Genomic DNA, 25,862 nt, shown 5'->3' on the forward strand with positions numbered 1-25,862 from the left:
ACTCTGCAGATAGATGCTCTAGACGAGCAAGCAGCTCTTCTCTGTCAAGCCGAACTTTATCAAAATCAGCCTTCATGACGTCCATTCCCTTAAGCTCAGCCTCCAGACGTGCTGATTTTTCCATGCTGGCACGTAAATGTTGATCTTTTTCTGCATGTACTGCAAGCAAGGTTTCCTGCAACTTATTCACTTCTTGCTTTGAATCTGCAAGTTCCTGCCTCAAAGCTACTTGTGTGATGTTCAGACGCTGCTCCTTTTCAGTGTCATTAGCAGATCGACTTTGCTGCAAACGCATGACTTCTTGCTGTGCAGCAGCAAGCTCTTGCCTTAAAGCCACATGAGTTACTGCAAGACGTTGATTCTCACCAATCAACCTTTGAATTTCTGCTTGTTGTGCAGCCATCTTTTGCTCCACAGGTAGTGGGGGAGTGGGTAGCCCATGAGAACCCATAAGATTTGGTGGAGCTTCAAGATCCGGCCTTGATTGATGAGACAGCACAGGCGCTGATGAATGATTTGGAGATAATACAAGCAAGGGTCCCTCCTTTACATGATGACCATCTCTTGAATGTGGACTATCCTTTGGAAAATGTCTCGGACCTCTTCCCGCCATCTGAAGCTGTCAAAACCCTTGTCATATAAATTGATTGATGGATTACTGACCTTCCTAAAGGCTTTTCAATTCAGTAAGTTAAAAACCGCTATCCGATGCATACCCAGACAGTATTCATGTTCAGTTTTAGTCCAAAACTTCACAAGGTCTCAATATTAGATTGTATTTGGAAGGGGTGCAGCCGATGAATCTTCCCCTTACTTTCTTAGTATCTTTTTCTGATATTTTTTTGTGTTCTGGTATTTTATGTGTTACCGTTTGTGACACGAGGAGATTGATCCTCGACAATAACTCGAATGTGCATTGTGTAGGAAAGAGAGGCTCAGAATCTCACTTGCACATACGTCACATAAACCTAGACGAATCCAGGAAGTGTCCAAATTCACCTCAGCTATAGACTCATGGTAGTCACCCATAAGACAATATAACCATCAACTTCAACATGCTTAGGATTGACTAAATACTACAACACCCTCACTAACATATGCTAGCTTACATCAACACAAAGTTCAAGGTACTGAGTTTTTGTCACAACTCCGGAGATCAAGGGCAAACTCAGCCATGAAGAAGCCTAGCAGTAGAAAAAAGCTTAGATAGAAAGAATTAATGCAACAAATAAAGGTAGTTGATAGGGCATACACACCACAAAGAAAGGGAAGAATTTCTACAATATCAATCGGTCGCAGCTTAGAACAACCTGAAATCTGCATGTCCACTAATACAACTAAAACATATACCTAGATAAATCCAGAAGAGCACAAATTCACTTATGAAAGAAAGTGCTGCTATAGACTCATGGTAGTCACCCATAAAACAAAATAACCATCAACTTCTACATGCATAGTACTGACTAAATACTACATCCTCCCAACTAATGTCATCACTGCCCAATAGTGGGTGTAGAACTAGGTACTAGCATATGCTGCCAGGAAGAGCCCAAATTCACCTATGAAGGAAAGTGCAGCTATAGACTCATGGTAGTCACCCATAAGACAATATAACCATCAGCTTCAACATGCATAGTATTGACTGAACACTACAACATCCCCACTAACGTCATCAGTGCCCAATAGTGGGTGTAGAACTAGGTACTAACATATGCTCCCAAAACAACGCACACCACATGCACACACACATAAGCGTACTGAGTTTTTTCTGTCATGACCACCGAAATCAAGGGTAGACTTAGCCATGATGAAGCCTAGCACTAGAAAAAAGCTCAGATAGAACAAATTAATGCAACAAAAAGAAGTAGTTGATAGGGCATATGTGCCACTAAGAAAGCAAAGAATTTCTACAATATCAATTAATCGCAACTCGGACCAAAACTTCACAATGTGAAATTTGCATGTCCGCTAATACAACTAAAATTTTTACCTAGATGAATCCAGGAAGAGCCCAAATTCACCTATGAAGGAAAGTGCAACTATAGACTCATGGTAGCCACCCATAAGACAATATAATTATCAACTTCAACATGCATAGTATTGACTAAATACTACTCATCCCCACTAACGGCATTTGTGTCCAATAGTGGATATATAACTACATACTAACATATGCTCCCAACACCACAAACAACAACGCACACACGCATGAGACTACATCAACAAGAAGTTCAGCGTACTGAGTTTCTAACGACACAACCTAAATTAGGGTTACTCTCTTGTACAATGGCATTATGGTGGCAATGCTAATTTTGGGGCACATTACTAGTTTGGCTAGTACTTCGCTACTAACTTGTTGATTGTAGGGTTTTATTGTTCCACCATCTCTAGTTTTACAAAAGCCAATTTTAACCTCAAGCCCAAGATTTGGTACAATTCAACACTATGATAAGTCGAGCCAACCCCCAAGAGCTATCATTGAGAGCCTCAACCTGCCCCTTTTCTTGCTTAAAGAAAGTTATTGGGACAATATCTTGGCTGTGGTGCTAACATATACACGATGAAAGAATGGAGGGAGAAGTACACAAGATGGAGACAAACACAATGAGAGTGGGAGAGAATGAGAGAGAATGGCCCATGACCATTGAGCAATAATTAAGTGACTGAAGAGATCACTCATACAAATGGGTAGATGATGAGAATGAATGGGCAAGAGGTCACTTATACATACTTAAAAGTGACCTAGAGATCTAGAAATACGGAGAAGACTCACCTCAATAAACTACCACATCATCAAAAATACTAACATGTGGCATAAAATGCTAATAAATGTGCCACTGGTAGGTGCAACGGAAGTGTTTAAGGATTCGCTCGAATCTAGTACTCCGCAGAAACACAAGGTTACGTTACTTCACATGAAAGAGAAACTGAATCGAACACAATGAAGGGGGGAGAAATGAAATGAAATGTTATATTAACGTCTTCAAAAGGCCACAATGACCTATGAGACCCGAAAGTTACAAAGTGGTGGATCTGATACAAAGTCAGAGTAACAAAATAACCTTACAACAGTACAAAACAAAGATATATACTATGGGGTCCTAAGTTGGTCGATGTGAGTCAAGCAAAAAACTAAGCAGAATAATGGGCGGCTTGTTGGGATAGCTGAATAACAAGAGATCTAGCATCGGTCGTTGGAGAATCTCATCAATTTCCTCCATGGTTAGTAGTCTGACCGGGCGTCAAGTATGCGTGGCCAGCGTGCTCCGAATTTTTTGTCGTAGCCTTCGTCGATGTTGTGTAGTTCTTCGCAATCGCGGGCGCCTGGATTTCCCCAGTTCAATCGCTCGGTCAATCAGTGTGCCTCTGGTGTGAGACGGGGAGGAGCTCTGTTGTGGGAGTGGCTCTTGCGGCTGTCCCGTGTCTGCTCTGAAGAAGTCTGTGATCCGTCTTTGAGACTGGCTAGCCTCGCCATTCATCAGGCTATCTCTGTGTCTGCGCAGCTCGAGCAAGAACAAACCCAAGCATCTCTGATCTTCATATCCCATGACTCTTGAGAGTGGTCCAAAACCCTCTCTGAACGAGCAATGGAAGCGACCTCGTATCTCGTAGTAGACGGGGTAGCGGCATGTATAGTGTAGCTCTGTCTCAGGTTCCATGTTACACAAGGGGCATGTCCTGTCCTCTGCTGGTACTCCGCTGTATCTCCCAGTCTCAATCCGCAATTGGTGAGAAGATGTGCGTAACTGGCCAATAGCACATCGTATCCCATGAGACAAGTGGGTATCCATGTATCTGGGTCTCGCCACAAAACCATCTTCCGTAAGCTGGAGGAGGTGGTCTCTGTAGAAAGCCATCTTCGTGCCCAATTCCTGTGCTGGTTGTATCCATGTCCTCCTGGTGTCTAGCTGGGTCAGGTCTTGGCGGATGAGCTTGGTGATCTCTGACTGTGTGAGAGTGAGAGATGGTGCATCCAATGAGTACTGGAATGGTGGCAGCCTGTCTATGCTGAACCCATGTGCCTGAAACCATGATGTCATCTCCCCATACCAGCATGTTGTATCTCCTTGTATGGCTAGCTATCGAGAGGATTCAAGTGCTATGCGAGCATATCTCTCTCTAGGAAGTGCCCATGTGCGGTTTATGAAGGAGACTGATCTGGTGAGCGCCTCCACCACAAGTGGGGGGAGTGCTAGCTCTGCTCGGATAATGGCCCGTGGTACTGATGCCTTGGCTCTAATGAGCCGCGAGATCATAGAGACGAGAGGTTTCTCCATGTTCCCCCATCCGTCTGAGCGACCCGGCCTCCCGTGGTGATCCAGTGAAGGTCCCCATATCTCGGTTCCATAGAGCAATGCTGAAGCCACCAAGGTGTCAAAGGCCAGAGCTTCGTCCGGGGCTCCTGAAACTGAACATGCGAACACATCCTCTCCAATCTACCCAATGCTGCGTGGGCTCTAGTAAGTCTGGTCTCTGCTGCTCTTCTGAGTGAGAATGCAGGTCCGCTAAAAACCACTCCAAGGTAAGTGTAAGCCTCTGTGTACTCCACAGTCTCCTGGCCATATGTGAATGTAGGTGCTGACCTCCTGATCCACTGAGGGGTGGTATTAAACACCATAACCTTGGTTTTACCCAGGTTGACAGACAAACCACTTTCGTGGGCAAACATATGCAAAGCATCCAATTGACGTTGCATTCCTTTTGGGGATTCGGAGATCAACACTATGTCATCAGCATATAACAAAAGTGGAATCCATGTCCCTGCCAACTGAGCACCTTTATCCCCATCGTTGTCAATGTAGTCAGAAACCTCATCCACATACATACCGAAAAGAGTAGGAGAGAGCGGGCAGCCCTGCTTCACCCCAATAGTGGAGTGAACCGGTGTAGAAAGTCCCTCCGGGGTGCGTACATGCCCTACTACTGATCTGTACAATGCCATGATCCCCCAAATGAGTTCTGTGGGTACTCCCATTTCCTGTAGTCTACGCATCAGTCTAGCTCTGGGTACCGTGTCGAAAGCTTTGCGAAAGTCCACAAAGCTACAATAGATCAGTCTCCCATGAGATCTGCCTTCTTCGATGATGGCCCTGAGTGTTAGGATATGGTCAAGAGTAGAGAAGCCTCTCCTGAATCCTGCCTGCCCAGTTGCACGTATCCCTTCCCTCTCTGCCCATCTACTCAGTTGTTGCTCCAGAATGAATGCATACAACCGTGCCAGTGTGTGCCCAATCATAATAGTGCGATAATTCTCAGGCTCCATGGGGTCTCCTGATTTGAAGATAGGTACAATCGTAGATAGGCTCCAAGAGTCTGGTAGGCCCTCACACATGGCCGGGTTAAACATAACTGCTAGAAGCTCTGCCAGTAGGTCTTTGGCATGCATGAAATGCTCAGCGACTAGGCCATCATGATCATATGCTCTCCCACTCTTCATCATGTCAATAGCTTTCTTCACCATCTCAGCGGTGAAAAAGACACATGCGTGTGGGCATGGATCGGGGGGGTTGGGGAGGGCCGGCTGGGAGAGAGAGAGAGACGACACTGCATGTCGGGTCCCAACCACCCTCAAGGGTCCCCTTGCTCTGTTGCCAGAGCAAGTACTTGCTTTATTTACTTGCACAATGCTGAGACAATGATCCTAGATGCCGAGATGTTGATGGGTACTTGCTAGAGATGCTTAGTACTTGCTGTAGACGTTTGGTTTTGTGATCTAATGATGAGGCTAGGGCTGAAACTTGAAAACGCTGGGCTGGTATAAATCTGAATCTGAAATCGCTGGCTACTCCTGAGGGACCTCTGCTCTCAGACTCTAGTCCAGATGCCCTCTAGAGTGAGGCCCCAAGGGCTCTTATAAAGTTTACAAGGGATGCCAAAAGTAGAACCCCAAAAGCAGTTAACTCAAAACCATCTTGTCCAGAAACTGCCCCAAAAAGCAGTGAGCGATTAGCAGAAATCCGTACAGCTTGCCACGTCAACAACTGTCAACGCAAAACGCGAAACTCCGTATTGTCTGCCACGTCAACATGTCAGCGCAAATTCCAAAAAACCCGTACAGTTGTCCATGTGAGTCTGTCCATACAACACACTGCCACGTCATCGTTTTCTATCCGCACAGCACACTGCCACATCATCAAGCTGTGTGTTCGGGCAATACCGCCACATCATTAGTTTGTGACATACCCCCCTCTTGAAAGAATTGTAATCGCCCTCGATTACGCCTGCAATGTCAGACATGAGTCATAAACCAGTTCAGCAGACACTAACTCTAAGTAGTAGATGACACAAATCCACCACTTGCACAAAGACGATAGGCACTGAACGTTCACATCACATTCAAATCAAATCAATCACAGAAAAATTCATTCCAAATCTCAAACCATGACTGCCAGAAACGTATTTAGCAATCACACCTACATCCATCCCAGACCTCACTGGCGTCAAATTAACTAATTCTTATTGCGATCATGTCTAGAGAGATTCTCAAGACCAAAATGCTGCAGTCATTTCGTCCTTCAGTCCTGCACTCAAACACAGTCACATGTTAGAGTGTTCATCAATCAGAATCAGTTCCAAGAATTCCCATGTCGAAGTACTTCTTTCATAAAGTCATCCAGCAGAATACTGTCAGCCCATCAGTATCCCTGAAATCCAAAGGAAAATCAGTGACTTTATTCTTTCTAGGTAATCTGTGACAAAGGAGCGAAGTAACTCCTTTCTTGTGCAATCCCGCCTGCACCAGATTCAGCCTGATGATCTCCGGGAACTCTTGGAATAGCCAAAGCTAGACCAAAAGCGTCAAGATAAAGTTCCAAATCTGAGGGGTATCTGCTAGGTCCTCCTCCTCCATCCACTTCGCATTCAATGCCGGATAATTCTTGACTAAGAACTGTCGTTCACTTTACCTTTCTCTTTCCTTTCCTAGTGAGCCAGTATCTGTTCCAGAACGAGTATCTTCTCGCTCTCTTCCCCTTCAAGTTGCTCCTTAGGCTCCTTGTTGACAGCCGCCTCACCCTTGAAACTTTTTCAACAAACTCACATGAAAAGCATTGTGAATCTTCCAAGTTTTTGGCAACTTCGGTCTGAAGGATACATAATTTATCTTCTCTTGAATCAAGAACGAGCCATAGTCATTCTTAGCTTTGGGGGGGGGGGGACGCTCCTTTCTTTTTCGTTCCCTTAGGCGTGCCTTCTCAAACCGTAAGAGCACCCAATCCTCTTCCTTCAGCTGCAAGTCGCGTCGAATCTTGTCGGTTGCCCTCTTATGCCGTGCTTGAAACTTCTCAAGAGCCTCGCAAAAGCAGTATCCAAAAATCTTATCTTGGGTCTAGGGAATTCTTTGATCTACCAGCTGATTCCCTTTTTCCTCTCTTTTCTTGTGCCCTGGGACCCGTGGGTAGCGTCTTTCGCTTTCCCTATCCATTGGTACGTCAATCTCAATCATCGAAACCCTAAGACACATTATCATCTGATCCCCTTTCTCTGGAATCCTTTGATGAACTTGTATCTGGTCCCCCTGATTCATTCTTTTGAAAATGGCGGACTCTTGCCTTGTTGAGGTGGATACTATCTTGTCCGTAAGATAAGTTAATGAGCCGGCATGCGTTCCAAATCGTTCCTTAGCATGTTCCATAAGTCTTTGAATAGAGGCAGACTTCTCGTTCAGACAATAGTCTTGAATCTCTTTTGGCAAACCCAACAAAACCGCTCAATCTGGTCTTTCAAAGTAATCTTCCGAAACGAAGACATTGGCAAATAAGTATCCCAAAACCTCTGGCAGTAGTCATCCAATGTATCGTTCTCAATCATTTTCAAGTGATGCCAAGCCGTGATGACATCTGTTGCATATTCATCTCATATCCAAGTTGACGTGAAACTTGTCTTGAATTTTAATCACGTCGCAAGTGCTTCTCTGCATAACAACAGAGTAAACCACCATGTCTGTACAGTTCCTTTCAAGTAAGATGCCGCCTTTCGCACCCTGGGATGTGCTGAGAACCGTCCTCCAAAGAAGGCGATGTCAAACTGTTGTACAAACTCAAGGGCTCGATGGGTGTCCTGGTAGTCTAGAAACGTCTCAAATCTGACGGACCGACTCCCTTCCTTGAACTCCTTGGTTTTCTAGTTGATCTGGTCACTATCGAAAGAGGACGAACTCTGCTCCTCTAAACGGAAAAACTGTATAATCAGCTCCAAGTAAATAGTAAGAGTATGGATCACTACCAATAGCTCCTTTTCATAAATTTGTGCAACCATTTCAGGACGTAAAAACATCCTGCTCTCATGAGCAATTACATGGTTGTCTTGCATCAAGACTGCTCCCAATCTGCAACCACAAGCATCACAGTAAACTTCAAATGGCTTTTCCAAGTCCGGTAAGGCCAACACGGGTCCATTGGTCAATTTTTCTTTGAGTGTCTCAAAGGTTGGAATCTCTGTCGGTCCCCAAGTAAAAAGGAACTCCTTCTTGAGTCAGCATATGCAAAGGAGAAGCTATCTCTGCAAATTTCCGAATGAACCACCGACAAATGAGCACAAGCCCAGATTTGCTCCAAACCTCATGAACATTCAAATCAAGCCAATAACGAATAGTCTCAATTTTGGCCGGGTCCATCTTTACCCCTACTGCTGAGACGATATGTCCCAGGAAGTGTATCTCAAGGAAGCAAAAAAATTCTCTCTTTTTTGCATTTTTAACCAATTTATGCTTCCGCACTGCCTGTAAAACTCTCTGAAAATCCCAAAAGTCACCCTGAAAGTTGTCTTGTAGACGTCTCCAGGAGGAATTCAGATTTGATAATAACCACTCTTCATATCAATTTGGCAAGTAGAATCCATCTGTCGAGTATATCATCGATCCTCATAATGTAGAAATCTATTCTCGTTCATTGTTTCTTTATTTTGGCCTCGGCTAACTCTGTAAGGTGGCCGGTTCGATGGTGTACTACCAAGAATCAACCATGTGATCTTCAGGATGTGAAGGAGGCAACTCGCCTGGTACACCCTCAGAGAAACAGTCAACCTCAACTTGCAGAAAATCTTGCCTCTGCTGCTCTGGAACTCTCTAGCTTGTCCTCTGCGACACTTTGTTGGGACACTTGGCAAGCACATGCCCTTGTTCCCCGCATCCGAGCATTTACCCTCTTTGTAGTACTCGGCGCGTTGCTCTGCTAACAATCGAGAGCCGAAGGTTTCTTTTTCTGTTCCTTGCCGTTCCTCCTATTACTGTTGTTTGATTCTTGTCCGATCCGAACTTCCACAAGCCTATCTGTAGGGTAAGTAAGGGTGTATGCGTCCCTTGCAAACCCTTGCTTGGCATATCCCATCAAGCTGCATGGACTCGGACTTCTTCTGCAGACAATAACTCCGTATCTCTTTGGGTAGTCCACAACAGAATCGCTCAATTTGTTGCTTGAATGTGATTTTCTTAAGAAGAGGCAGGTAGAAAAGTATCCCGAAATCCCTGACAGTAGACATCGAGTGTGTCTTCCTTGGTCATCCTCAGTTGATTCCAAGCTGTAATTACATCTTGCTCATATTCCTGAGTGAGCCATGAAGAAGTGTAAATCCGCTTGAACTGTAGCCACTTCGTTGGTGCTTCTCTACGTAGTAGTAGGGTAGACCACTAGGTTTGGGCACTCCCTTTAAAATAGGACGCCGCTGTTCATACCTTAGAGTGCCCTAAGTAGCGCCCTCCCAAATAAGCGATGTCAAATTGTTAAATAAAAGCAAGGGCTTTGTGAGTATCCTTAAAACCGGAAAATGTATCAAACTTTAAAGCTTGCCCACCCTCCTTGAAATCCTTGGGCTTCTTGCCCTTGTCCTCTAGGTAGTTGTATTGATTGGCTCGATCAAGATACTTCCTCTTCATTGCGTACATCAGCTCATCGGAATCCGAGCTCTTGGAGGACGAGGAGTCCTCATCTGAACTGTCAAAGTGCTTCCAAGATCTTCTGCAGGATCTACTCTTCTTTGCCTTCTTCTTACCTTTGTTGTGTCTATGAGTCTTTCTCCTCTTCTAGTTCTCTCTATCCTCATCGTTGGAGTCAGAGGAAGAAGAGCTCTCCGAGCTGTCAGAAGAGGACAAGGATGCACTAGGAACACCCCCCAATCGCACAGATTTCTTTCGCTTACTAGTGCTCTCATAGGTAGATTTCCAACCCAAGTAGCCAGGATAGTCTACTACTCGACTCTCCTTCCACGGTTGCCTCTTGGTGTCAAACTATTGACGTATCAAGCCATTGAAAAACGGAGCCAACTTGTAGATCCCGGCCATGTGTGAGCGCGCATGTGCGGAAGCGTGAGAGAGAGAGAGAGAGAGAGAGAGAGAGAGAGAGAGAGAGAGAGAGTAGACCACAAACGCAAGATATGGTGAAGAGGGGGCGATCAACCCCCCATGACTACCTATCACGTGACACATCCAACCCTATGTGTCCGTGGACAAGCTACAGCATGATCAGGGTTCAGTTCAGTCAAGTCAGTCTAGAATAGGAAGTGATCTGGCACTTTTGTGAGTCTGTTCACAGACCGTGCATGTCCAGACACTTAGATTAGATGCATATCCTCTGGTTGCACATACCATGACCATCAAATTCCAATCAGATCCCATCAGTAGCATTTTTACAGTGCATAGGTCTATTTTCCCTATTTTTGACATTTTTCACTTATTATTTTTAAGTGACTTTTGTTGGAAAGTAGGTAGGGCAATTTTGCTAAGTTTGTATAAATAAAAACCTAGCGCTAGCACTTTCTGGCAAAAGAGGCAACAGGAGCACCTTGCTCAACAAGCAACTTCTCAACAAGACCAACCCCCGCGACAACTCTGGTGTTTTCTCTCAACATAAGGCCTAGCGTTTTTGCACCAGATCAGCCAGCTTTTTTGCACTTGCAGATTCCCGACGACAGTAGACAACAGATCAGCCCTAGCGTTAGCAGATTCCCACAGCAACACAACAGATTTCCTAGCGTTAGCAGATTTCCCCGCAAGGTCAGTTTTCAGCATAAAAAGACCAGCAGGTTTTCAGCCCATGAAGCCCTAAAGACCAGAAATTTTCAGCCATTAAGAACCTGCCCACATAAGCGTTTTTGGTGTCAGATCATTTCAGCCATTAGCGTTTTTTAGGACAGCAGCCATTTTACCTCAGATTTCAGCAATAGCGTTTTTGGGACAGCAGACAAAGAGTAGCAGATTTCAGCCATAGCGTCGGTCTTGCCATTCCCGTCGTCGACATCGACCTAGCCTAGACTTGCATCAGACACATGCATTCAGTTTGTACCAGTTTGTGCAATCAATAGTAGACCACTCTCGCCGACGAGGGAGAGCTTCCGTTCTTAATGAGAGAGTGCAATGGACACAAACAAAGTGAATGGACACTGTGCGTGAAAGTGTATGAGACTGAGAGATATAGAGAGAGAAGAGAATACGACACCAGAGACGTTGTAAAACCCTCCTCCTAAGGCCTTCCATAAGAACAAAAGGAACCTTGAGCACAGTTCGGAGCACTCGTCTTGAGCAAAGTTCAAACATTCATTCCGCTGCACCTAACATTGGTATCAGAGCTTTGGCAGTGTTCTGTATCACTCAAGGAAAGAACCACAAGAATCACAAGAATTTTTTTGCTTGTTGCGATCACACGAACCCAAGTTCACTTGAGCGTGTCAATTCCTAATCTTGTTTTTGAAGAGTGACAGGAAACCCAAGAAAGAAGGGCTTGTCCAGCCTCCCCTTGTGCCTCTTTTCACTCATTGAGAGCGGACTGTGCACTTAGCGGCCGGCCAATCGACGTGAGGTGGGAAAAAGCAACCTTGGTGTGAGCGCAAGGCCGCCAAGGGGTGTGCCCGCGGAAAAGAGCAGAACTCGGATGAAGAGAAGATCCTTCTCTAACACAGAATGCAAGCGAAAGAAGAACCGCAAGAACCCAAGAACCTCAAGACCCCCAAGACCCTCAAGAACCCAAGACCCACAAGAACCCAAATTCCTCGTGAACTTAAGAACTGAAGACCAGAAGAACCCACAAGAACCCAAGACTTCAGTTGATGGTCATCACTCGTAGCGGAATGGATACTTTGCTTGGAGGTGATGAGCATGAGAGAGGCGAAGAAGAATTTTCCCCACCAGGAGGTTTTTCCGACCCTCCCCTTCCCCATCTACGTCAAGGATTGCACTAACTCCTATGGAGGCTTTCGACAAGATGGTGATGGACATGAAGTTAGACCGCGAAGCACGAAAAGCAGAAAGAGAAGCAGACAGAAAGGCCTACGACGAAGAAATGGCAACCATAGAGCGTAAGTACGACTTGGAAGAAAAAGAAAGTAAAGCCAAATTTGATCGCGAGAACCGAGCAAGAAAAGAAAAGAGCGATCAACACATGAAAGAGTTCTTGCGACTCTTGTCTCAAGCATAGTTATCGGGGAACGCCCCCTAGCCCCCGTTCCGGCGTTCCGGGGGGCAGTTCCCTTCCCGAACGTTCCGGAACGTCCCGAAATGTCCGACGTTCCGAGTGGCCAATGCAAACCGGAACTGCCGTTCCGGAACGTTCCGAAACGCCCCCGGACTGTTCCGGAATGCCCCTGGAACGGCCAACGGCTACAAACAAATTTGGCAAAAATTGAAAAAATTGAAGTAAATGTTTGGGCTTCTTTTGAAAGTGTGCAAGGCCTCAAGGACTCATAAAATGCACCCCCCTCCCCCTTTCTCTTCACAAGCTAATCCTCAAGGCTCAAGCTCTCTCCCTCTCACTCTCAAGATCTCTCCCTCTCAAGACTCACTCTCTCAAGGCTCAAGGCTTAGAGCCTTCAAGCTCTCTTCCTCTCCCTCCCACTCTCTCAAATCTCTCCCTCTCCATCTCACTCTCTCTCTCTCTCTCTCTCACATCATCTAGTCATAGCAAGGTTGAATGGTCTTCAAAACGAGTTTTTTGTGAGTATTAGAGTCAAAGCACTCTAATACTCCTTGTATTTAAACACAAGGAGCTAAAAATTGCACTATTTGGGTGTTTTTTATACCTCCCGTTCCACGACGTTCCCGTTCCGGACCCCTAGCCGTTCCCCCGTTCCGCGGGGATTCCGTTGCCGTTCCCGTTCCGCGTTCCGGGTAACTATGGTCTCAAGGGCACACACAGATACAAGAGATTCAGGAAAAGGAGACGCTCTCTCAGTCTCTTCTTCTCCAAAGCATGATACACAGGATTTGCATGATGATGAGCATGATAATTTGGATGCCAATGACAAGCATGATGATTTGTATGATCAAGATGTGATTTCTCACAAGCATGATGATTTGCATGAAGAAGATGTAATTGTTCACAAGAAGAATGAGTTAGTGGATACTTTTTCTAGCGAAGCTAACCTCATTGCAGATACGATCAATCACGAAGAACCGATCTTTGCTCTCGAACCTAGGTCCAAAGAACACTTACAAGAAGTACTATGTGTTCGAATGATTTACCAGCACACATTGTACGAGTGTTTCATTCGTGATCGTTTCCTGTATTTTAGTCAACGTCTTTATGTGATCCCTTTTCCTAGGCATGATATATTGTACGTTGAGCACGTTTCACTCATGAATGAGCACGAAAGTATGCGGATTGTTCATGAAAAGCTGAAAAAGTATGCATTCAAGGAAGTCACATTCCATGTCTCTTCCTTGGCATGACACATTTGTAGAAAGAGCACAAGAAAGTATGAGCACCAGGCATGGGCATTTCCGTTGTGAATTGCCACAGTTGATTGATTTAGATTAGCAAGACAAGATTCGATCTCATTGTTTGCGTGTGTGTGGTGAACGGTTTGGCACTCCGTCTATTGGTTCATCTGCATTGCATGCACAGTCTTTTAGGAAGACGATATTTTTTCCAGTCACTTTACATGGAATAGGTATGTTCATGTTTTTGTGTTGGATGTGGTTTCAAGATTTTTCAGCCATGGAGATTCTTGAAGAAGGAAGAAGCATGACTCTCAATAAAGTTGAAGCATGAAAGGAGCCACAGAAGACTTTGTGTCGCTTTCGGCGCAGCCCAAAGAAGCAAGCGTTGCAGACCTTTATGAAGTTCAAGTACCGCACGACCCACACATCAGAGTGGTCCGGCAAAGAGTCCCTTCCAAGATTCCGGATGCTATTGGTGATCTCCCTCGACGCCATACAATTCAGTACCAGTACCTCACTTTGAAAAGGAGGGGATGTCACGTGACACATCCAACCCTATGTGTCCGTGGACAAGCTACAGCATGATCAGGGTTCAGTTCAATCAAGTCAGTCTAGAATAGGAAGTGATCTGGCACTTTTGTGAGTCTGTTCGCAAACCGTGCATGTCCAAACACTTAGATTAGATGCATATCCTCTAGTTGCACATAGCATGACCATCGAATTCCAGTCAGATCCCATCAGTAGCATTTTTACAGTGCATAGGCCTATTTTCCCTTATTATTTTTAAGTGACTTTTGTTGGAAAGTAGACAGGGCAATTTTGCTAAGTTTGTATAAATAAAAACCTAGCGCTAGCACTTTCTGGCAGAAGAGGCAGCAGGAGCACCTTGCTCAATGTAACTATGTCAGACTTTGTAAATAATTAATTTATTTACGAGAAAAGAATTATCTAATTAGTTGTGTGCACATTAGAATGGATCTAGCAGTTTCTGGGGCCTCAGGTGCGCCAAAGTTTGGGCCAGAGCACCTCAGGGAGACCCTAGCAAAAAAATACCCTGAAGCCCTAGTGATTGGGAAATCAGGTCTTCAATGAAGGGGTAGACAGTAGCCTCAGATTTCAGGCTCAGAAAATTACGCGCACTAGTGCAAGCACAAGAATGAGATGGGGTCCTTAGAATAATAACCCTAAGGCCTGATTATTTTACGGCCTTAGGATAAGTTAGTTAAAGTATTCTTAAATGATTTGCGTTAGATCAAATGGCCGGACAAGTGCGAAGAGGTAATGCCAGAGCAGTGTCGGTACAGCATTGCGCTGGGGAGCAGCTAACAATTTATTTGGTTGCATCTATGGGTGCAGTTGTGCACTTAATTGCACATTTCATTAATTAACATAGGACTTTTAAAGTCAAAAGCTGAATGGTTTTTAAATGATTAAGTAAGTGTGCCACTTGGCACACTTACCCATGCAATCTCTCTCTCTCTCTCTCTCTCACTCCCTCTCTTCATGCTAGCGCCCCCTCTTCTGTGAGGCTATAAGAGAGCAGCCCCTCCACCTCTTTGTAAAGAATGAGGATGCAAGAGAGCTACACAAGACAAGCACAAAGCACACAGAAATGGAAAGCTTCTTCTTCTTCTCACAGAAAAAAAAGTACAAAATAGTGCTAAAACTGAAAAGTAGCACATATGTACATGCGGTCACTAAGTGTGAACTCGCTAGAAGCGTACTAGGCTGGCACTATAAGTGTAGTCCAGCTATAGAATCACTGGCAGAGATCCTCCGTGTCGGTCACCTAACGCGCCAGTGAGTAAATGCCATAAGCGGCCAAGACCCGTAGTGGATGCCAACTCAAGATGTAGAACTCGACATCTCAACACTCTCCCTCGAGCTCTGCATGTCGCAAAGTCCAAGCATAGTCCGAAAATGTCGAAGCTTCTCAGCTCCGAGGGCCTTGGTAAAGATATCCGCTATCTGCTCCTCTGTACTGACGTAGACCAAGTCGATGTCGCCCGCCAACACTCGCTCTCGAACGTAGTGGTAATGCACCTCTATGTGCTTGGTCCTAGCATGGAACATTGGGTTCCTAGCCAACTGCATACTGCTGAGGTTGTCACAATGGATGACAATCTGCTGGTCCACCTGCACTCCCAAGTCCTCAAGTAATGTGCGTAGCCAAGCTACCTCGCACGCGGCAACTGTTGCACCTTTGTACTCTGCCTCTGTGCTCGATAAAGCAACCGTAGGCTGCTTTTTGCTGCTCCAAGTAACAGCAGCACTCCCAAAAGAGAACATGAAGCCACTCGTAGATCCCCTATCAACAATGCTACCTGCCCAATCTGCATCTGTATACCCATACAATGCTAATGGCACATCTGCTGCATAGAACAATGCGTAGTCAAGAGTCCCTTGCACATACCGAAGTGTGCGTCGTACTCCATCCAAATGTGGCTTCCTCGGAAGCTACATGAACTGACTCTCCAAGCCTACTGTGTAGCTCAAGTCTGGCCTCGTGATAGTCAAGTAGATTAGACTACCCACAATCTTCCTGTACATATTGACATCCTCAACAACATCACCCTTCTCTGCACTCAGCTTTGCATTCACATCCAAGGGAATAGAAATTAGCTTACAATCAGCCATACCATACTTTGACAACATGTCCAAAGCATACTGTCTCTGTGACAGCCATACACCCTCTGGAGTCCTCATCACCTCAATGCCAAGAAAGTAGCGCAACTCGCCCAAATCTTTCATTTCAAACTCCTGTTTGAGAAGACCCTTCACATGGTCAATCTCCATAGCATTGTCACCCACAATAATAAGGTCATCTACATATATGGTAATGACCACAATCCCCACATCACTCTCACGTACATAGAGTGAATGATCAGCATGAGCTCTCCTAAACCCAATACTGACAAAATACTTGGCAATCCTATCATACCATGCTCTAGAGCCCTGCTTCAAACCATACAAAGCTTTGAGAAGTCTGCATACATAATCTGGGTAACCTGGATCGACATAACCAGGTGGCTGATCCATGTACACTACCTCTTGCAACTCTCCATTCAAGAAGGCATTCTTTACATCCATTTGATGCATAATCCATCCTCTAGATGCAGCCACTGCTATGACAGCTCTCACAGTCGTCATCTTTGCCGCTGGAGCAAAGGTCTCCTCATAGTCTATGCCATACGTCTGTGCATAACCCTTTGAGACCAACCTTGCCTTGTGACGCTCAATGTTACCATCAGCCTTATGCTTGGTTTTATACACCCATTTACAGCCAATAGCTTTCTTGCCACTTGGCAATGGCACCAACTCCCATGTGTCATTTGCTTCCAATGCAGCCATCTCTTCATTCATTGCATCATCCCAATGCACATTTCCAACTGCATCCTCAAAACATGTGGGCTCCACATCCTGTATCACCTTAGCCATGTAGGCTTGGTGATGCGCTAGATACCCATCATAAGTCAATTTCTGAACTGGATTTCTGACTCTGTTAGATCTGCGCGGTCCTGGGTCACTCCTTTGCCCTTTAGCATCTTCTTGTACTTTCCTTACACCAGGTGTCCTGACAGCCGGAATTCCAAATTCCTCATTAAGACTTTATTCAGAACCATCTGAATCCATGTCTACATATGAAAAACCTAATGATGCATCAGCCATAAAGGGAGGTTCATCAACCTTTTCCTTTCCTTTTCGTGATACATTCCCTGTACCTGCTGGTGGAGTAACCTGCGTACGTAGTCTACCATTCCATGGCTTCTCAACAGAGCCACGAGAAGACGACTCTTGTGGTCCACTCAAAACCTGTGACTGTGGCCTCACATTTTGTACAACCACATCATCTTTTACATCAGTCCCAATAGTGCCATGTGCATTACTATACCAGCTGCTCATCTCATCAAAGACTACATCTCTGCTCACTCGTAATTCTCGTGTAGTAGAGTTGTAGCACCTGTACCCCTTTTGTTCAAGGGAATATCCCACAAGAATACATTTCTCTGCTTTAGGATCCAATTTCCTACGCAACTCATTTGGTACATGCACGTAAGCTATGCAGCCAAACACTTTCAAGTGTGCCAAATCAGGCTTTGTACCTGTAAACTTTTCCTCAAGCGTTACATCATGCACCGCAGCTGTAGGTGTCCTGTTCATAATGTACACAGCTGTATTTACAGCTCCAGCCCAGAAATGATGAGGCATGTTCTTCTCATTCATCAATGCACGTGCAACCTCTGCAATGTGCCTGTTTTTTCTTTCTGCAACCCCATTCTGCTGTGGAGTATATCTGCATGTAAACTGTCTGCGTATACCATGCATTCGCAGAAAATCTAAAAAATCGTTGGAGAAGTACTCTCCCCCTCCATCTGACCTCAATGTCTTGATTTGCATATCTGTCTCCTTCTCAATCATGACTTTGAAGTCCTGAAAGTGACCAAACACTTCACTTTTGTTACGCATGAAGTAGACCCATCTTTCCTTGTATGGTCATCAATGAAAGAGACATAATACCTGCAACCATGTATACTTGCAGTATCGGTTGGACCCCAAACATCTGTGTGCACCACCTCAAGTGGCTTTTTATATACATTCCGCTCATGTGGAAATGAGCCCTTTGACTGTTTTCCAAACTGGTATGCTGCACACACTTTATGCATACCATCCACCTTGAATTTGGGCAAACCTTTTACAATCTATTTTGATTGCATGCTACGCAATCTCTGCTCATTGACATGGCCAATGCGTTTGTGCCAAATGTCAACATCAACCACAACACTTGTGCCCTGTGCAAATAATGCAGCTTTTACCTCAGGCATGTCTACATTCAGCGTAAACATTCTGCCCACACATTTGCCCTCTGTGATCAGTTTAGAGCCATTCTGGAAATCTTCTACATAACAGCCATTTGGATTGAAGCGAACCTGCAAACCCTGCTCAACCATTTGTCCAACAGAAACAAGATTCTTTTTAATGTTTGAGACATGAAGTACATCTGCTAAGTACTTTGATTTCCCACTCTTCGTATTTAGAGGTATGTCCCCTACATGACCAATGGGGTGAGCTGTGTCATCTCCTGTCTGCACATAGCCTGTCACATCTGGTTTGCGCATATCTCTAAACCACTCTCCACGAGACGTCATGTGATTAGAGGCACCTGAATCCACATACCAAACATCATCTTGGGTGGAATTCTCTGCAGTCATTGTATTCATTACATGCTACATAACAAACATGCGCTCGTTTTTGTTGTCATCTGCATCTCTGCTAGTAGATGCATAGTTGCCATGTTCTCTCTTTCCACTTGCTTTTCCCTTCGGACAGTCACGTGACATGTAACCTCTCTCACCACAAGTCCAACATTCTCTGCTATCTGCAGTATGTTGCTGCCTGCTTGATCCTGCACCACGACCTCTTTGACTCCCCCTACCTTGAGACTGGTTTCCCCTGCCACCTGTATTGTTTTGATTTGATTGACCTTCTCGAAATTGGCCCCTGCAACCACTTGGGCCTCGACCACGACCTCTACCTCTACCTCTACCTCTGCTGGAGTTAGAATAGAAGGCCTTTTCAGACCTATTTCTGCCACGAGAAGAAGATGTGTCAAGACCAAGGTTCTTCTCCTCAAGAATAAGCATAGAAATCAAATCTTGGAACACGGAGATGTCATCTCTTTTATTCATGGAAGACCTGAAATATACATACTCATCTCCTGGACCATCCAAGCATGCACAGACAATGTCATCGTCTTCCACTGAGACTTTAATAGATCCAAAAGCCTCAATGATACTCTTGATCTTCAAGGCATAATCATTGATGGAGAGGTTGTTCCTCTTAACCTGATTTAGTTCCGACTTTAGTTGAAGCTTCCTGGCCTTGGTGTTCACCTCAAACACTCTGCCTAAGTTTTTCCATGCAATGGCGAGGGTTTCAGCATCCTGTAGATAGCCCATCATGCCATCTGTGATGCTCATAGAAAGCCAATACATCACTTTGCTCTGGCCTTGTTGCTAGTCCCTAAAAGCTTTTCTTTGTTCTGCTGTAGCATTTGCCTCGGGAATCTCTGGTTCCTTTTCATTGTCTCCTTCTACATAGTCCCAATAACCTTTTCCTTTTAGGAAATTTGTTATTCTGAACTTCCATGCAAGGTAGTTATTTTTCTCAAGCTTCTCAGTAACAATCTAATTGAAACCGTCAGACATCTTGAAGCACTAAGACAAAATAGCTGCAATCTACAAATACTTGCAAATCTGTTGAACCTGCCATCGTGGTACCTGTAACGCTTTCTACACTCAACGAGTGTCCACAATCAAGCGTACATACAACCACTATACATGTACAGTAAATCTCTGTGTACTGCACTTTGGAGACTGTGATGGGATTGTGATGCTCTTGCTCTCTTAGCCTCTCTTGCCTGCACCAGGCTCTGATACCATGTACAGAATGAGGATGCAAGAGAGCTACACAAGACAAGCACAAAGCACACAGAGATGGAAAGCTTCTTCTTCTTCTCACAGAAAAGAGAGTACAAAATGACTAAGTGCTAAAACTGAAAAGTAGCACATATGTACATGTGGTCACTAAGTGTGAACTCGCTAGAAGCGTACTAGGCTGGCACTATAAGTGTAGTCCAGCTATAGAATCACTGGCAAAGATCCTCCGTGTCGGTCACCTAACGCGCCAGTGAGTAAATGCCATTAGCGGCCAAGACCCGTAGTGGATGCCAACTCAAGATGTAGAGCTCGACATCTCAACACTCTTGCCAGGTTGGCAGTGCACTACCCCCCCTAAGTTGGACGTCCTCTGCAGTGAAGCTCTCCATTGAAGCTTGAGAGCAACACCTTGTGGTGTATGTGGAGCCTCTGTGCACCCGTCACCTAGAACAAGGCCTCTCATGGTCGTAGGCAGCTGTGGGAGAAGTTTCATCGCGTAAAGTAGTAGAAAACTCTCTGGAATACGGATCCACCTCCAAAATAGCCAGGGTGTACTGAAGGTGGTGGGAAGACCTGTTGCATAGCTTGTAGGTTGCTTCCCTGTCCATTAGAACTAGCTATAGGCTGCTGAAAGGTGGCGGGCTGAACTGGTACAGCTTGAAAGACTGGCATCTCAGCCACCTGTTCTTGCACCTTAGGCATAGGTTGTGGAGACTGCATGTTCTCCGTCAAGTGTACAGGTGTTTCCATTGACTGTGCGGTATGAATCACCTGTGCTCGAGCCTTAACAGGCTTTTGAATATGATCCAGTGACCCAACTTGCTGAGACGGAACAGGAGGTTGCAGAAAGGCTAAAAACCTCGGGTTCTGCATTACTTGTGTGAACATAGCCACAACAGTAGCCAACTGGGTCCTGAATATATCGTCATCTGTCTGTGGTGGTCTTGAGGACTCACCCACTTCATGTGTCTGTTGACCCTGTGAAGAGGAAACCTCTTCAGTCACATCATCTGGTCTGTCAGCCATAATTGCAATTCCCTGTGTCTGGACTATGATCCCTTGTGTCTTCAAGCCCAAAACTGACCAAGGCTCACTTCTATGGGAAAAAGTGATTTAATCCCGTCGATGGAACCATGTAATCGGCCTGTACAATCCAAAAAGGGCGGTAGACTTTACTTCAAACCTTGATTTAGCTTTCACCCATTATTAGTCGTCTATTTTACCTGCGCTATAGTGACACAAGAGAGGGGAATGGGATACAGATGCTAGAATGCACCTGTATGAGAAGACCGACACCAGATTGGCCCCTAACTTAGGCGCCCCTTTCGGTATTTCTTTATTCTTTAAAAGAGGGAATAAATGTTGTGGATCCCTACAAGCTGCCCCGCACAAACTTGGCTGAATTTCAACTGTTCCGGCCTGATTTCGGCAACATAACTGTACTAGGACCCTTCACAGTCAGTATTCCCACGCATTGACTGACTTTCCCGACGCATACGGGCACTTTGCAAAACCTGGTGAGAATCTGCAGCACGCTGAATTCTCTGTTTTCGGCCCTGAAAGTGCGCCAGATCACCTGTACAGTGGTCCCCTTGCGTCCCCGAACCTCCTGGGGGTATTAGGGTCCGTTTAGGGCCAAAACCCTAAACCTGCAAAAATACACAGCAGGCTGTAATTTACTGTTTCGGGCTCCGTTTCGCGTGCCTGTCGCATCCGTAGCAAGTCCTCGAGCTCCCGCACCTGTAGGGCTACTTGCCCTTTGAATCGGACAAGATTTCTCGCGTGAAACCTCTCCGAATTCACCTGTACCTGCGGGGGAATTAGCCGCTAGCTAATCCAGTACCTGTGCAAGAGGCTCTTGCCTCGGCAATCGCGCATGAACCCACACAACTGTACATTGGTCAAATGAAGAGCCCACTAGAGGGGCATAACATACTGCCAAAGGGGAGAGAGAGGGCAGTGCGTAGCGTGCAGGGCATCACTCCTGGCACCGCACTGTGCATAAGAGGGAAAGCAAGCACTGCATAGCTCTTAACCTGTGACAAATCTGAAAATGAGGCTCTCCCCCTCCTAAATTCAGCACCACTTCTTGTTGCATGAGGCAAGTGCACCAGAAGGTGCCACTTGGCACATTTATAAGCATTTTCCCGTTTCGGGGTTGCCGTCTAAAAATATCCCAACCGGTTGCCCAGTTGACTTCACGGCAGAGTAAGAAAATGTTCCCCTTGTCATTCCGGAGGTAATGACGTCAACACATTTTCAGGTCCCAAAATAGCAGTTCCCTAAATTTTAGGAGATGCTTCCATTGTATCTTTCTAGGTCATCCGACCCTCTTTGTACACTGCGGCCACATCCAGAACTGAAATGTAGCCTCTGTAGCAAAGGATTCCACTTTGGCTAGTCAATGACCCCACTTGGCTAACCATAGTCCTTGTCCAACCTTAGTGCTCTCTTGCCCTCAGGCCTGGACTCCCTCTGGACAGTTCCACACTAGCTATGCAATGCAGGGCAGTTAGATTTCCCGAGGGGTGTTTCCAAAAAGTGAAAGTAAATAGATAATAAGAAAGAAATCAACAAAAAGGATAGATAGTAGTCACACGCTGGTGACATACCCCCCTCTTGAAATCTCAAACGTCCTCGTTTGCATCTATGTCGTTCATGCTCCTAGTCAACACTGATGTATTCAACACCTGTCGACACATGTGCGACACATACATGCTCATTGTCAACCCTGGTGTATTCAACACCTCGTCGACTCATGTATTGCTTGCGTGTGAACCCTGTCCCAATGACATAGTGGTAGCTTCGCACTCTGCCATTGCTTTGAGTCACTAACTTTCCAATGACAAAATGGTAGCTGCACATTTTGCCACTGTCTTATAGTACACGTTGGATCCCGTAACACTTTCGAGATAATAAGAAAGAAATCAACAAAAAGGATAGATAGTAGTCACACGCTGGTGACAAACACCCCCTCCTGTTTAGCACCGGATGTTGAACAACCCGCATGAAGCCGAAGATGTAAGGCAAATGATGAAGATGTTTGCTGCCATGTCCACTGAAGGATACTCCCATGAGTGTAGCAGCAGTCTAGGGTGTCCCAACCTCCGAGAGATCTCCATGATAAAGTGTCGTCAGAGCAGTGTAGCAAATTGTTGTACTCCGCCGTCATAAGGTGAAGATACTGTGTGAAGGTCCCGAACTGTCACAAACTGGTGACGTGGCTAGCCCCCAGTGTTGGGTGCAGCGGAATGAATGTTGTATTTTCTCAAGATTAGTGATCTTTACTAAGGTTCCTTTTAGTTCTTAGGGAAAGAGAGAGCTTTCCGTCTTATGGAGAGTGCTATGATCACGAACAAAGTGAGTGGATATTGTGCGTGCAAGTGAATGAGACTGAGAGAAGGAGAGAGAAGAGATACGACACCCGAGAGGTTGTAAAACCCTCCTCCGAATGCCCCACTCTCGTCGGCGAGAGTGGTCTATTCTTTGATTGCACAAAGGTGTACAATGCGTATGCAATGGACTATGCAACTTGGTCTATGCCGATGACGACGACGGTGACGACGACGACTTGATGGCTGAAATCTGGGACCTTCTAATCGCTGAATTTCGGGACTGTTCGGTGGCTGAAAATGACTGTTTTGGCTGCGTTTTTATGGCTGAAAAATGAGGTTTCTTAGGGCCGAAAACTGATGGTCTTTACGGGCTGAATCTGCTACACTTTAGGTTAATAATGCCGGTCTTAATTTGCTGCTGAAATCCAAAAACACCAGGGGCTGAAATTGGTCCTTCTGTCGTCAGGGTTCTACAAATGCAAAAACGCTAGGCTGATCTGCTGTGTCGTGATGACGCCGGGGCTGATCTGCTGTGCACAAATCGCCAAGGCTGATCTGATGCAAAAACGCTAGGTCTTCTGTGGAGAAAACGCCAGAGTAGTTGCGGAGGTTGGTCTTGCTGAGAAGTTGCCTGTTGAGCAAGGTGCTCCTGCTGCCTCTTCTGCCAGAAAGTGCTAACTTGGGTTTGCTTATATATTAACTTAGCAAAATTGCCCTACCTACTTTTGTTCGAAAGTCACTTAAAAATAATAAGTGAAAATAACCAATAAATAGAAAAATAGGCTAAATGCACTGGAAAATTCCCCTAACTGATGCTAATGGATTCTGATGGGAATTCCGATGATCATGCTGTGTGCAACCGAAGGATATGCATCTATGCTAAGTGACTGGGCATGCACGGTCTACGAATAGACTCACAAAAGTGCCAGATCGTTGCTAATCTAGACTTGACTGAACTGACTGAACCCTGCTGTGGTGTAGCTTGTCCACGGACACATAGGGTTGGGATGTGTCACGTGACATCCCCTCCTTTTCAAAGTGAGGTATTGGTACCGAATCGTATGGCGTCGAGGGAGATCGCCAACAGCATCCGGAATCCTAGGAGGGACTCTTCGCCGGCCCACTCTGCTGTGTGGGTCAAGCGATCCTTGAACTTCATAAATGTCACAAAGTGATGACATGGCGGACAGCAGAAACGCTAATTTCTGCCAGAAACCCTAAAATTCCTGCAAACCCTAATTTTTGCCAGAAACCCTAATTTCTGAAAATAGCGGAGGCTTTTTTTTTTTTTTTGAAATGATGAGGGACGCGAATTTTGCTTTTTTTTATTGAAAAAAGAGAAAAGACTCTCTAAGAGAGAGAGAGAACTGATGCTTTTTATTTTAAAAGCTTTTGGGGCTCTGCTTTTGGGCATCCTTTGTATCATTAAATAAGTGGTGAGGGCTTCACTTCTCAGGGCATCTGGACGCAGAGTCTGAGAGTGAAACCCTAACCACTCTCTTGTACTTTGATGATTGATTAATATAAAAAGAAATACCGAAAGGCGCGCCAATCTTTGGGGCCAATATCTCTAGGCACAGAACTCCGTCGGGCCAGTGCAAATCTATTGTGATCAGTGAATTGTTTTGAAGTGGTTATTTGGTGCTGTCGCGGTTGATTCTTGACTTGGAGTGTCCAAGTCTGTTACAGTGGTATCAGAGCACGGCCGATTTCTCTTCTACAGGAAATCCGATCCCCGAATTTTATTTTTCCGTGGCACCTATGGCTTCAGGCAATGATCAGTCGACTCCCTCTGCATCTGGAGATGCGGGCAGGGATCACAACGAAGATTCTGGCGCGGAGTATGGCCCGCCTAGGCCTACTCAGGCGGAGCAGCAAGAGATGGAGCGTCGTCAATTGATTGGGGATGCAACAAAGATGATGCTCAATTTTGCCAAGGACCCGAAGATGACAAAATATATGAACCAGACCTCTTTGGAAGAGGTACAGACGGAGTGGCAGAGAACCACAACACCACTCCCGAAACCCACTCTCAAGAAACCTTCTGCCTCCAAGAAATATACAGAGAAGGAACTGGAGAACGTGGTTGATGCATGGATTGCTCAGCTTTTCGACGTGCAAAAGAAAGACAAAAAGCACGGCAAAAAGCAGAAGAAAGCCACTGACTTCCCGGGATATTTGGGTCGTCGGTCGACATTTGACAAGGCAAAGAAACAGAAGAAGCATGTTCCATTTGAAGGAGTACCCAGTTCTTCTTCTTCTTCTTCTTCTTCTGACAGTTCTTCTAGCTCCTCGGATTCGAGCGAAGAAGACAGAAAAGGTAAAAGGCGAAGCAAGAAACAAAGCTTCGGAAAGGGCAAGAAAAAGGCAAAGAAAGCTACATCTCGCCCAGAGATTGACAGTTCTACTGAGGACTCGTCTACAGACAGCTCAGATTCCGATGAC

At 45.4% G+C, this 25,862-nt stretch overlaps 1 protein-coding gene across 5 annotated transcripts in view; it reads right to left on the bottom strand.

Annotated features, from left to right (window-relative positions):
* Positions 1 to 25,862, bottom strand: part of LOC147440016 (uncharacterized) — a 97,324-nt gene that overhangs the window by 48,812 nt on the left and 22,650 nt on the right. For 3 of the 5 annotated variants that reach the window (XM_086485714.1, XM_086485709.1, XM_086485710.1), the window contains one exon: positions 1 to 619. This exon is cut by the window's left edge and continues 85 nt beyond it. In XM_086485714.1, the coding sequence (XP_086341840.1) occupies positions 1 to 613 (613 nt within the window). In that variant the 5' untranslated portion in view covers positions 614 to 619. Of the gene's footprint in view, positions 631 to 25,862 lie in introns of all 5 variants that reach the window. The other 2 variants (XM_086485713.1, XM_086485712.1) reach the window with 2 other exon arrangements.

This window comes from Adiantum capillus-veneris, chromosome 16, assembly GCF_014529385.1.
Source record: "Adiantum capillus-veneris isolate H3 chromosome 16, ASM1452938v2, whole genome shotgun sequence".
Lineage (NCBI taxonomy): Eukaryota > Viridiplantae > Streptophyta > Polypodiopsida > Polypodiales > Pteridaceae > Adiantum > Adiantum capillus-veneris.